Source organism: Mytilus galloprovincialis, chromosome 1, assembly GCF_965363235.1.
Source record: "Mytilus galloprovincialis chromosome 1, xbMytGall1.hap1.1, whole genome shotgun sequence".
Taxonomy (NCBI): Eukaryota; Metazoa; Mollusca; class Bivalvia; order Mytilida; family Mytilidae; genus Mytilus; species Mytilus galloprovincialis.
This window is the reverse complement of record NC_134838.1, coordinates 126,236,155-126,248,797: the sequence shown is the minus strand read 5'-3', so window position 1 is coordinate 126,248,797 and position 12,643 is coordinate 126,236,155. Positions and strand designations below refer to the sequence as shown.

Genomic DNA, 12,643 nt, shown 5'->3' with positions numbered 1-12,643 from the left:
ATCTGTCTTGTTATGACACTATTAATACATGGCTGTTTATTCAAATCCCTTGGGGAAAAGATTGATGGCTGGAGGATGTTGAAAGATATATAGAAATTATTTGGTTATGAAACCAAATTTCTGAATAAATCATAATGTTTTGTAGGAAAAGGACATATAATTGCTTCGGTTATATCACATCCTAGATATTTTTTATAACTCTTTTTGTAGACCATATAAATAATTAGTTCCTGAGATTCCATGATGTTTTATACTTATATCATACTGACAGATTTTGATAGCTGAAGCCTAATAATGCCAATAAAGCAATGTTATATATATAGATTCTGAGCTATACTATTTTTGAATCAAGTTATTCCTGGGAAAATAACATAAAAATAGTTTTGGAAAATTATTAATACAAAGAAACATGGTTTTTGTCTATCACAGTATATATTTATAGGTTCATAACAAATAAGATATCACTGTTTTATTGACAATTTGTACATTTTTCATTTTATCCTACTGTCTAATATTTTTAAGATTAGTACTTGATACATATAAATATTAGGCAATAATGTCGTGTATCAGTACTGCAATGGCATGTGCTCAATTTCATCTGCTTCTGTTAATCAATGAAATTGCATGTGACTTCATTCAAACAACAAAACAACTATCCCAAAATTTTGTATGCATAAAAGTAGTTTTACTAACTTTCATTTTTAATTCTCAACCAAAAAAAACTCATAAAGTTAAGACTATTTGCTGATTAAAAGAAGATAGGCATATTATTTTATAATACTGATTTCATCAGCTAGGATATCAGCTCACTGCATTTTGGCAAAGTACAAAAAAGTGTTATTATTAGTTTATATCCTCATACCATCGTACATTATCAATTTATATGTTTTTTAGCGTATATTTTATAGTTAGTTCACAAATCACCTGAAAACAGCATAGATAAATATCTGTAACATGACATCATGTCCAGCTGGAATAATACAGATAACGCCTAGAGTCACTCATTGAATGTTACTTTATAGGGATGATAACATTGACAGAGACAGTTTAATAAGAAAATAATTAGAAATAAGATGTGGTATGAGTGCCAATAAGACAGCTCTCCATCCAAGTCACAATGTGTAAACAGTCAATATTTACAGGTCAAAGTCTACCTTCAACATTGAGCTTACTCACTGAATTGGATGTCCAAATAAGCCAGTTCGTATCAAGTTAAAATTACAATAGAATCAAATAATATTTTGATATTTTAGTAACCTGCAACACATGTGTTGGTTATTAAGGGTTATTGTATATTTTGGCAGTTCAGGATTTGCAGTCTATTGTTCAAGGTAACCCTTTCCCCTGAAATCCACTGAAATTAGTATTCCTTGAAAGATAATTATATTTCTGCATAAAAAAATTAGATTTACAGAAAGACACAATCCTAGAAAATGACAGGTTTGGATATTGGTATATATAATAAACATAAATATAGAATAATGAAATTTGGTTTTTGATACTGACTTTTATATAATTATAAGCAAGAATATAAAGTAAGACCACTAGGGTTAGCTGATTTTCGAGCTGATGAAGACAGTATCAAAAAAATGAAATGCCATTATTCTGTTTATAAGTAGTTTGTCATAACTGTATTTTTGTTGTTGAGAATATGAAGTAAAATGAATTAGTAAGCAAAAAAAACAAACTTTTATACATACTAAACGTTAGGATAGTTGTACGGCTGTGTCAATGAAGACATGCATTTGATTGATAATATCAAGGATGGACTTGATCACCCGACGGTGCTGCACTGATAAATGATGTCATTGCCTAATATTTTTGAGTGTCAAGTCCTGTCCATGATTTTGAAAATAACAGGCAGTAAGATCAAAAGGAAATTGCCAATAAAAATCTTTATTGGTATTCCCACTGTCTGTTTCACTTTACTCAGCTCTTCAAAAATTTCATATCACAGCTTTGTGAAGGCAAATAAGTTGAACTGGGCTAAATAAACTAATGTTGACCTGAAATTATCACGTCTTTTTAAAAACCGGAATTAAAAAACACACATGCTATTATCATGGAAATACAGAAATTCTGTCTAATATATTGATTATCAGTTTGTCTGCAAATGGATATTATCAGATTATTACATGGCATTTTTCATATAGGATGTATTATGAGCCCAGGGTTCAATACCAGCTCAAGAGCTGGAGACTTGACATAATATGAAGCCTTTTTGAACTAAATTAAAGCTGCATTTACTCAACAAAAAACTTCTTATTGTGACTTGCAGCTGATATTTTGTAATATCAATATGCAGAAAACCTGATAATCTGTACATATGTAATGTAAACATGCACAAGGTAATAGTTCTATGTTGTTTTGATGATAAGCTTTCAGACATTCTAATTGAGGGAATACAATTCAGGTGTCATTCTCAGCCTATCCTATAAACTTGAAATCCATGACAATAAAACATGTGTACAATGTGATTTGTGGAATAAAATGAAATTTAAATTGCTTTTATTTCCTAAAGTTTTGAATAAATGGATGAGAATAATGTATTTTTTACTTTTTTTATAAATGTTGTTGTAATATAATTTTCTGAAAAGACAATTTATTGCATTGAAAAAATAAAATGCCAACAGATATATCATTTATTAGAGATCTGTTTGAATTCCAATAAATATCTAGTTAGATAAAAGCTTTTAGTTATTTGATGTGATGAAGATCAAACCATGCAAATTGTGAGAAATCTGATCCCTAACATATACATTCAAATATTTGAGCAGATATTAGTTTTAGGTTTAGTCTGCATATATGATTATTGAATTGATTTAAGGTTACAGTAAAGAAAAAAGAAGAAAAAATATTTTTATGGCCCGCCACTAAGTGGTCGGGGACATTATTAGTTATCTTGGTGTAATCAGGGGTGTACAGAATTTTACACCGTTGTTGAAAATTCATACACCCTGAGGCACAGCCGTAATTCCGTCATTCCGTCATCCCGCAACAAACCATTATACAGAGTTTTATTCATTGCCACTTCAGATATTGGGCTGATCTATGGAAGTTTCATTCAGCTCGGTTAATTTTTGCTGTAATTTTAGGCTTTGGACCTTGATAAATTTTTGAAAATCACAGTTATACAGACCTATTTTTGGTTATTATCTTGAATATTATTATAGATAGAGATAAACTGTGAACAGCAATAATGTTAAGTAAGATCTACAAATAAGTCAACATGACCAAAATGGTCAGTTGACCCCTTAAAGAGTTATTGCCCATTATAGTCATTTTTTACCAATTTTTCGTAAATTTTTGTAATCTTTTACAAAAATCTTCTCCTCTGAAACTACTGGGTCAAATTTAACCAAACTTACCTATAATCATCATTGGTGTATCTAGTTAAAAAAAAGTGTCCGGTGAACCGGCCAGCCAACCAAGAGGGCCACCATAGTTAAAAATAGAACATAGGGCTTAAATGTAGATTTTGTTTTATATCTCTGAAATTAAAGCTTTTAGAGCAATTCTGACAAGAGATAAAATTGTTTATCAAGTCAAGATCTGTCTGCCCTGGAATTTTCAGATGAGTTGGACAACAGGTTGTTGAGTTGCTGCCCCCCTAATTGGTATTTTTTAAAGAAATTTTACTGTTTTTGGTTATTATCTTGAATAATATTATAACTTTGAATTTTTCGAAAAACTAAGGATTTTCTTACCCCAGGAGTAGATTACCTTAGCCGTATTTGGCACAACTTTTTGGAATTTTGGGTCCTCAATGCTCTTTAACTTTGTATTTGTTTGGCTTTTTAATTATTTTGATCTGAGCGTCACTGATGAGTCTTATGTAGACGAAACGCGCGTCTGGCGTATAAAATTACAATCCTGGTACTTTTGATAACTATATAGATAGAGATAAACTGTAAACTGCAATAATGTTAAGCAAAATAAGATCTACAAATAAGTCAACATGATCAAAATTGTCAGTTGACGTCTAAGGAGTTATTGCCCTTTATAGTCAATATTTAACAATTTTCATTAATTTGGTAAATTTTTGTAAATTTTTACAAATTATTTTCCTCTGTAACTATGGGGCCAAGTCTATATAGATAGAAAAAAATGTGGAAAATTGTAAGTAGCAAGAATTTTCAGTAAATTAAGATCTACAAACACATCACCATCACCAAAACACAATTTTGTCATGGACCCATCTGTGTCCTATGTGTAATATGCACATAGACCAAGATGAGCGACAAAGGCTCTTTAGAGCCTCTAGTTTATATGGTCTGAGTACACAGTTATCGTCCCTTGATTTTCGTTGTCCACGAATGAAGTACCTAGTGTGGACAGTGTGTTACTTGCCAATTTTGTTTATACCCCTGTCAAATGTATTTCTCCATGTTTTATGCCTCATATAGTAAGTCAAGGGATGAAATGACACTAAAAAAATTTGAGAAATGAATTTAAGAGTAAAGAAGTGATTTGGTCCAGTTGAAAAAGGTTAAAAATTTGCACTTCGGAAGCTGTCAAAAGATTTCAAGACCCCTTTAACATAAAATTGTCCATATTTTGAGTTAGAGCTGATGAAGTTTTCTATAATTTTCAATTTTGATACAATTTGTCCCAAAAGTAGTACATAACACTGTAAAAATATTATTGAGAAAGCGCAGATGGGATTTTTTTTTTATTTCCATTTATTGTCTAAAAGAAATGCACTACGAAATAACTGTGTACTCAGACCTAAGATATGTTAGACTACCATCATGTTTGTGTCCACATGTGTTATTGAAATTGCAGATTTTTCAACTTTTGGAGACAGGGCCATTTGTGTCGCTTTGACACATCTAGTTTATATAAATTTTCGCTAAACTAACTTCATTTGTGATCTGGAGTTTATTAGCTCATGTCATAAGAGACTATTTGCCAACAAACAATAGTTTAAAAGGTTTCATTGTGTTCTCTATACAGTAAGCTGTTCTACTTATATCCCAAACTTATATGCCTAATAATTAAACCTTACCCTTTTAAGGGTAAGAACTTCAACATGTTCAATTTCTGGTATAATATTTCACAGCTTTTTGTATAAGAGAATTCATTACAGAAAAAAAATCTTGAATTCTCTTTGAAAACATTTATACGGAAGTATAACGCAAGAACTTTCATTGAATCAATTAACCACCATAGTTAAAGGTGTTTTACTCACTTAAGAAATATTGAATTTCTTTGGAAGGAGGATTTGTTTTCTACATTTTATGCCTAAGTGGTATTCCATATGTTAATTTGTTTTATAAGGTTTCTGAACATGGAAATGTTATAAGATTTCTTTCAGTACAAAAAGATCATTTCAAAGTCATAGTCATTTTTGAATATAAAGTTTCTGTTCCTATTTTGTCAGATATAGATAAAAATTCTTTCAGCTTAGTGCACTAAGGGAATAATTGTAAAACTATCTAGGATGACAAATACATGTAATTGTAAAATTGTCTAGGATTCCCTTTTTTTTTTATTATTGATATTTACAAGAAAAATCTAGCTTTTTAATATATCTTTAAATGATGAAAATTGATTCAAAACTTCAGTTTTTTATACAGAAGTTGACAGTTCTGTGTCTTTATACCTCTTCTTAAAAGTTTGGGGTATAGTAGTTTGGCTCTGTCTTTTACATCAAATTTTATGCTGCATCTAAAAGTCAGAGCTTTGTGATATATAAGCTTCAGCTGGTTATGCCATACATTTTCAAACATTTTAAATCATCAATGTTTAACTTCCTATTTGCTGAAAACTTGTAAAAAAATTTGCCACTATTTACTCAGCAACTACAAGTAATAGCTACTTTACCATAGGATGTGACATGCTAAATTTGTTCTATGTTTTTCTTCCTGTTTGCCAATGACATTGTGCAGGATATATATAATGAGCAATAGCTCATGGTACATCTTAGGTTGTCATATATTTTTATGCCCCCGTCATAGGCAAAGGGTGGCATTAAGTGTTTAACTTGCACATCCCAACTGTTTATCACCTATGTCCCCAAAATTAGTTTTCATTCTCTGACTTGAATTTGCTTCATCTAAATGTTTTAAAACTTACACACAATGCTTATTACCACAACACAGATCAAATTTAATATTAAATGGCTTCACTTTTACCTTTCTTGAGTTAATAGAAAAAAGAAGATGTGGTATGATAGCCAATGAGAGTATTGTCCACTAGAGACCAAAATTAAGCCCTTTATAAATGGAAAATAGCTAAATCTGTTGTTTCTGTTCTCTTAATTGAGCCTCAAAAAAATGTTATGAAACTTGTACACAATGCTTATAACCACAAAACACATATCGGGTTTGAAGTTGTATGGTGTCACTTTTACTTTTTTGAGTAAAGCTCTTGATTAAAGAAAAAAAAGAATGCTAATCTGTTGTTTCTGTTCTTTTAATTTAGCCAATATCATTCTTGTTAAAAAAAACACTTTATTTAATTTGTTACATAAGTTCTGGATTTCTCTGTGTTATAAGAATTGAAAGAGTGGCATGATATTACAATGTTTTACATTTTACATTTAACAGAAAACTCCAGACATCATGGAAGATAGTCGTTTCTCAGCCATGTTTCAGGATACTGATTTCCATATAGATACTACAAGTGAGGAATTCAGATTGTTAAATCCTGTTGTGTCAAAACTTGACAAATCTAAGAAAAAGAAGGCTGTTATAGAACAACAGTTTGATGAAATAGAGGTAAGATAATTGTGATAGCCTATTGTAAATCGATTTTTATGTCCTATTTATGGGCATTATGTTTTCTGGTCTGTACATTTGTCTGTTTGTCCATTCCTTCGTTTGTCCATGTGTTTGTCCATTTGTTCAACTGTCCTGCTTCAGGTATAAGTTTTTGGTCGAGGTAGTTTTTGATGTTGCTGAGGTCTAATGAACTTGAAACTTATTACACGTGTTCCTTATAATAATTTTACTGCCAACTTAGAGTTTTTACCCTATTTTCACTATCCACTGAACATATAAAATGATAGTGCGGATGAGGCATTCCTAATACTAGGGACACATTCGTTTTTTTTCAATTTTATTCAAATACTTTTATATTTTGAATAGAGTTTGTGCTCTTTTTATGCCCCTTCATGGGCATTATGTTTTTTGGTCTGTCAGTTTGCATGTCCGTCCGTTCATCTATCCCGCTTCCGGTTAAAGTTTTTGGTCGATGTAGTTTTTGATGAAGTTGAAGTCCAATCAACTTAAAACGTAGTACACATGTTCTCTATGATATGATCTTTCTAATTTTAATGCCAAATTAGAGATTTCCCCCCATTTTCAGGGTCCACTTAACGTAGAAAATGATAGTGCAGATGGAGCATCTGTGTACTGGGGACACATTCTTGTTTTACTCAGTTCTACAATAGTGGTTTTCAGTTTCTTTTCATTAAATTTTAAAGAATTGAATAAGGTTTCCATGAGTGCTACAAAATAAATGTTGAAGTTATAACTAAATGAAACGATTTGATATATTAAAGAAAACTTGATAGAAGTATAAGATATGTCTAAATTAAAGAATTTGATAGAGTAAAGAAAAAGTTGATAGTAGTATTAAGTTAAATCTAAATTTAAGGATTTGATGGAGTAAAGAAAAACTTGATAGAAATATAAGTTATATTTTGACAGAAAGAAGAAGACCATGACAGTTATGACGATAGTAGTTCTGATGATGAACATACATGGACACAGGAAGTTAAAAAACAACATAAATTGTTACGGCAAGAAGACAGAGATAGGGAAAGAGAGAAGAGATTAAAATTTTATGAAATCAAAGAAGGACAAGCATTTAAATCTTTTGAGGAAAAAAACAGGAAAAAGGAATTGAAGTAAGTATTACTGATCATTTATATGTATCCAAATCTGAGAAAGTTTGGAATGAGTAAGGCTCCAATACAACTAACTTCTATTAAACCATGAGTAGTTTGTAAATGCTTTTTAAGCTAACACATATACAATCTTTTTAATTAGGCAAATCAAAGTACTGTCATACTGGTCCTAATAAACCATAATATTATGGTCATTTTGATTTTGTAGACAAACTTTAGCAGAAAGATTGGAAAAAGCAGAAGATACAACAGTTGTCAGTACAACAGGAACATTTGGTAATAAAGAAATGACCTTCAAGTTCAAAAAGGTAGGTAATAAAGAAATGACCTTCAAGTTTAAAAAGGTAGGTAATAAAGAAATTACCTTCAAGTATAAAAAATTAGGTTATAAAGAAATGACCTTCAAGTTTAAAAAGGTAAGGTGTTGGCATTCATCATTTACAGTGATATTGGAGATAGTGGAGATATGTAATTTCTTATAGAATGTACATCTTTCAGTTTGTTAAGTATAAACATGTTTACTGTGATGTCTTGGAACTCATTGATCCATATATGAGGAGGGGCAATAGGGGGTCCGTTAACATGTTAACAACACGTCGATTTTGGCAAAAACAGTTACCAAAAAATGCAAATATGCTGATAACAGTTAACAAAGTGGGTTGAAAACAGATAACAGTTTAAATTGATCTCAGATAACAGTTAACAACACCTTGAAAAAGGCCAAAAAACAGGTTAACTTAAAAAAGTATTGCCCCCCCCCTCATATATCTTGTTTTATCTTGTAATACAATGATTGAGGTATTTTCAAAATTTCAGACTGATTTAACAAACTTTAATAAAATTGTTCGTTTTATAGATTTTGAAATTATTAAAAAACTAAGGTTTCAACTGCTTCAGGCACAGTTGACTTTAGATGAATTTGGCTATTTATTTTAGGTATTTTTGACATATAGCTCTTCAACAATTGTCGGTACTTATCTATCTTCGGATTTCAAATGTTTGGCTTTGAGTGTTCCTGATGAAGGTAAATCCAGAAAAGCGCTTCAGACGCAATAAATTATTATACATGTTGTTTTCCATTTTTGGAAAGATAAGAACTTGTTCTAAATCTTTACTTAGGCACCGGTCTCCCTAACAGAACGACAGGTTAGCTACTGTTACTAAATGTATTCACACTGAAATATAGTTCCCTATGGTTCTCATGTATGTGCACATAATACACATACAAACTGAAAGAAATTGTTATATTATTGAAGCAGTTCATTTAAGAATGTATGTCATTAAGGTGTTGATGCACAGGCTTTTTTTAAAAACATTTTGATTAGTTAATGGGGTATTGATACAGTACTAGTATGATTGACAACTGTCATTATCACTAAACAATCAGAGACACGGTAGACCTTTAATTACAATGCCCCACCTCCTTAACTGTCAATCAAATTGACCACATTACATATCAACCTCAGTCTTGTATACTGCAGTGTCTGTATAATTATGTAAGACTCAATATACAAATATTTGACCTCATGATTGAATACACAAATGTATATATTAGATGTTTGATATATATAGGGATGATAGATTTATTTATTGCCAATTACTTTTGATCTACATTACATAAAGTGATTCTGTAAAATTATATCTGAAAGATAAGTGATTAATGGAATAACAAGATCTTTAAAAAAAAAATGAAATATGAATATATAAAAGGTATTCAAGTAAGGCCTATAATTTACTTGATACATTTCCAATAATCATCTGTAATTATCAACAATTTAGATTAGTTCACTTTTTTTATTATAAGGAATTAGCTTGAAACAGTTATAAATTTTAAAACTTTTGGTTATAACAAACCATTGTTTATTAGTTTATTCCCCATCAATCATTATGTCTTTTTAGTCATTTGAATTTTTATTAGAAGTGAATATATTTTTGCAATCATGAAAGAATCCACATTTCAATAAAATAAGTTTTTTTAATTTGTTTACATTGAAAAGGTACATTTTCAATGCCCTTTGTTAAAAAATACTTAAAAATTGATCAAAAGGCACTCTGCAACTTTTAATCTTCAATGTCATATAACCTCTGTTTCAACTTACAAAATGCCCCAAAATAACATTTTTAGATTATTTTTGTTGACACTTTAAGATTTTTAGCTGTTGGTCTAGTTTTTATGTCTTACAAGGATATATAGTTGGTAACATTTACTAGAAGAATTTTTGATTTGCAAGTTTTTTTTTGTTTTTTTTTTAAACATGTTCATTACAGGCAACATTATTTCGATAAGATATAAACTGCAGTTTAGATAAAATTGTGCAAATTAAGAGACTCATATTATTTATTGTGAACTCATTTTATCCTCATACTGGAAAAGGATGTTTCCTTCTAAAGACCTGCTGTTAATGCAATTTTCAGCAATAGTGCTTTATTAATGTTCATTTTCCCCCACCATACCTTAATATGAAATAATTCAAACTACTCTTCTAATCTTTCCATGAGTTGATTTCCATCACTTTGATTTGCTTAACGTGGTACAGCTTTGTTCATTCAATCTCTACAATTTTCAACCCAGAAACTTCAAAGACAAAATTGAACATATGCTGTTCACCTAAAATGAAAGGAACTCTTAAAAAAAATTGATTTGGGAACATAGTAATGTTTCAGCCAAAATTTACAAAAGACAATACCTTTTTTATATTAGGAACTTCTCCATGTATTCAACCCAGATCCTTGAAACATGACGGATAAATTTCACACATATAAATGTCTTTGCTTCTATCCATCCATCTGTTCATTTATCTGTCAATTAGTCCCCATTTTAGTTTTATCTGTCAATTAGTCTGTCCAAATTCAGGTTAAGGTTTCTGTAAGGTGGTTTACCATAAAGGTAAAGTATGTATAGTAACATTAAACCGAAACATAGTTCACATGGTGTGAACTTTAACATAAAGGCAACAATAGTATGCCGCTGTTGAAAAGTCATAAACGATTGAGAGAAAAAAAAGTCATTTGCCAATTTGTTTTTCACCACCATTGCACTGTTCACTGAACGTTCTCAGTTTGAAGTTGTTTGAGGTATAATTAGCTTGATTGTTTTGGAATTCAAAGGAAAATTTAATTTTACAATATAATCCATGAGAATTGGTCAATTATATAAAACAATCATCATTTAAATATACCTGCCAAGAAACCTATTTTCTTGGCTTTCCAGATCCCAAATAGTGACAGTATATTTATATATATATATATATGCAGAAACATTTCTAAAGTTACCTCTTTTATTCAAAACTTTGAAATGAGAGCAATTAATCTGTCTTTTGGTACGAATATACAACTATTTTTAAGTATTTAGCAATACTTTTTGATATACTTTTAAATAGTCTGTAAAATGTCTTGGACAACTTTTTCTATATTATTTCCTGTACGTCCAGACATTGTTATGGTAGAATGATTTTTTTCTCAGTTAATTGCTGTAATCTTGTAGTTAGAAAGGATGTGATTATCACTCCTTTATCAAAATACTTTTCAACCGGAACTATTTGAAGTTAAAACTGATATAAATGCTTAAATAGGTATACAAAGCAGTCTGAAGGAAATGTTTAATTCTTCACAGTATAGTCAATATAATATTCTGATACTCTAATTACTCCATATAAATGGAAAGGCAACTCTACTTAGTACTTTCTACAAACTCTATATCAATTTATTTTTTATTACTCTTAAAAATATAATTTGATTTTTTCAGTTACTTAACTAATCTAAGAGATGGGCATATTATACACCCTGGGCACAGCTCTTTATTTAAAACTCCAAATCATTGATGACACCTAAAATCTGAAATCTGCTATGTTCTCTCTAATCTTTTAATTTCAATAGTGACAAAAAAATACTGAATTCTCTTGGTTCTTTCATATTACATATGCTCAATATCCACAAAAAGTAAGTCAAAAATCGATCCTATTCTTTATAACTTTTGCATATGAAAGATCTTAAAATTCAGTATGGTTCTTTTTCTTTTATCAATGAAAACACAAGTCTACTGTATTTTCATATAATGGAGATACAATCTACTGGGTTCTAAAACAACACAAGATTAAGTAATAGTGATCAGTGAAATTGCGTTCTCTGTTCATCATATGATTCAATAAAATGCAAATTTTTATAAAGTCAAAGCAAGCAATTGATTGACGAAGGAAATCTACACCACTAAACAGTTGTTTATTAAAAGAAATGTTCCCCTTAATTCAATGTAGAACTGTTATTATTGAGTCATTCAGTCAGACAATATGAATGAATGTAATGTTCCTTCACCCCAAAAAATAAACTAGAATTTTGATACTTATAAAAGATTACTAATTTGAAAAAAAAAACAAATGAAGCATTATATCACACCTAATGAGTGCATTCTGTTTAAATAATTAAATGTTCTGTGCTAAACCCCTTAATCTTCTATTTGTGAAATAAGATTGATCATAAAAGTCAATCAATACTTAAAATGAAGCAAGAAAGGTAGTATTAATATTTCAATTCATTAGTTGGAAAAACTATATAATCAAAGTATTATCATTAAATGATATTGAAAAATGTAACAGTTCATGTGCAGGATACTATTAATCTTTTCTTCTTGACAACCTTTACACATTATTATTTTATTAAAATTAACAAAGCTGAGGAAACAGATACTGCTCCTTTCACATTGTGTACCATTTATTACATGTTTAAAAAAGTAAAGTGATTCAATTAGGTTACAAATCCTACAAGGAGAAAAAATATTTTACATCATTTACA

General features: G+C 29.9%; 1 protein-coding gene across 1 annotated transcript in view; it reads left to right on the top strand.

Annotated features, from left to right (window-relative positions):
• The window catches only part of LOC143057928 (nucleolar protein 10-like), a 52,438-nt gene that overhangs the window by 25,818 nt on the left and 13,977 nt on the right, over window positions 1–12,643 (top strand). Inside the window, exons 15-17 of the mRNA XM_076231386.1 lie at window positions 6,552–6,722; window positions 7,656–7,855; window positions 8,064–8,163. Coding sequence (XP_076087501.1) covers window positions 6,552–6,722; window positions 7,656–7,855; window positions 8,064–8,163 — 471 coding nt within the window. The remainder of the gene's footprint in view (window positions 1–6,551; window positions 6,723–7,655; window positions 7,856–8,063; window positions 8,164–12,643) is intronic.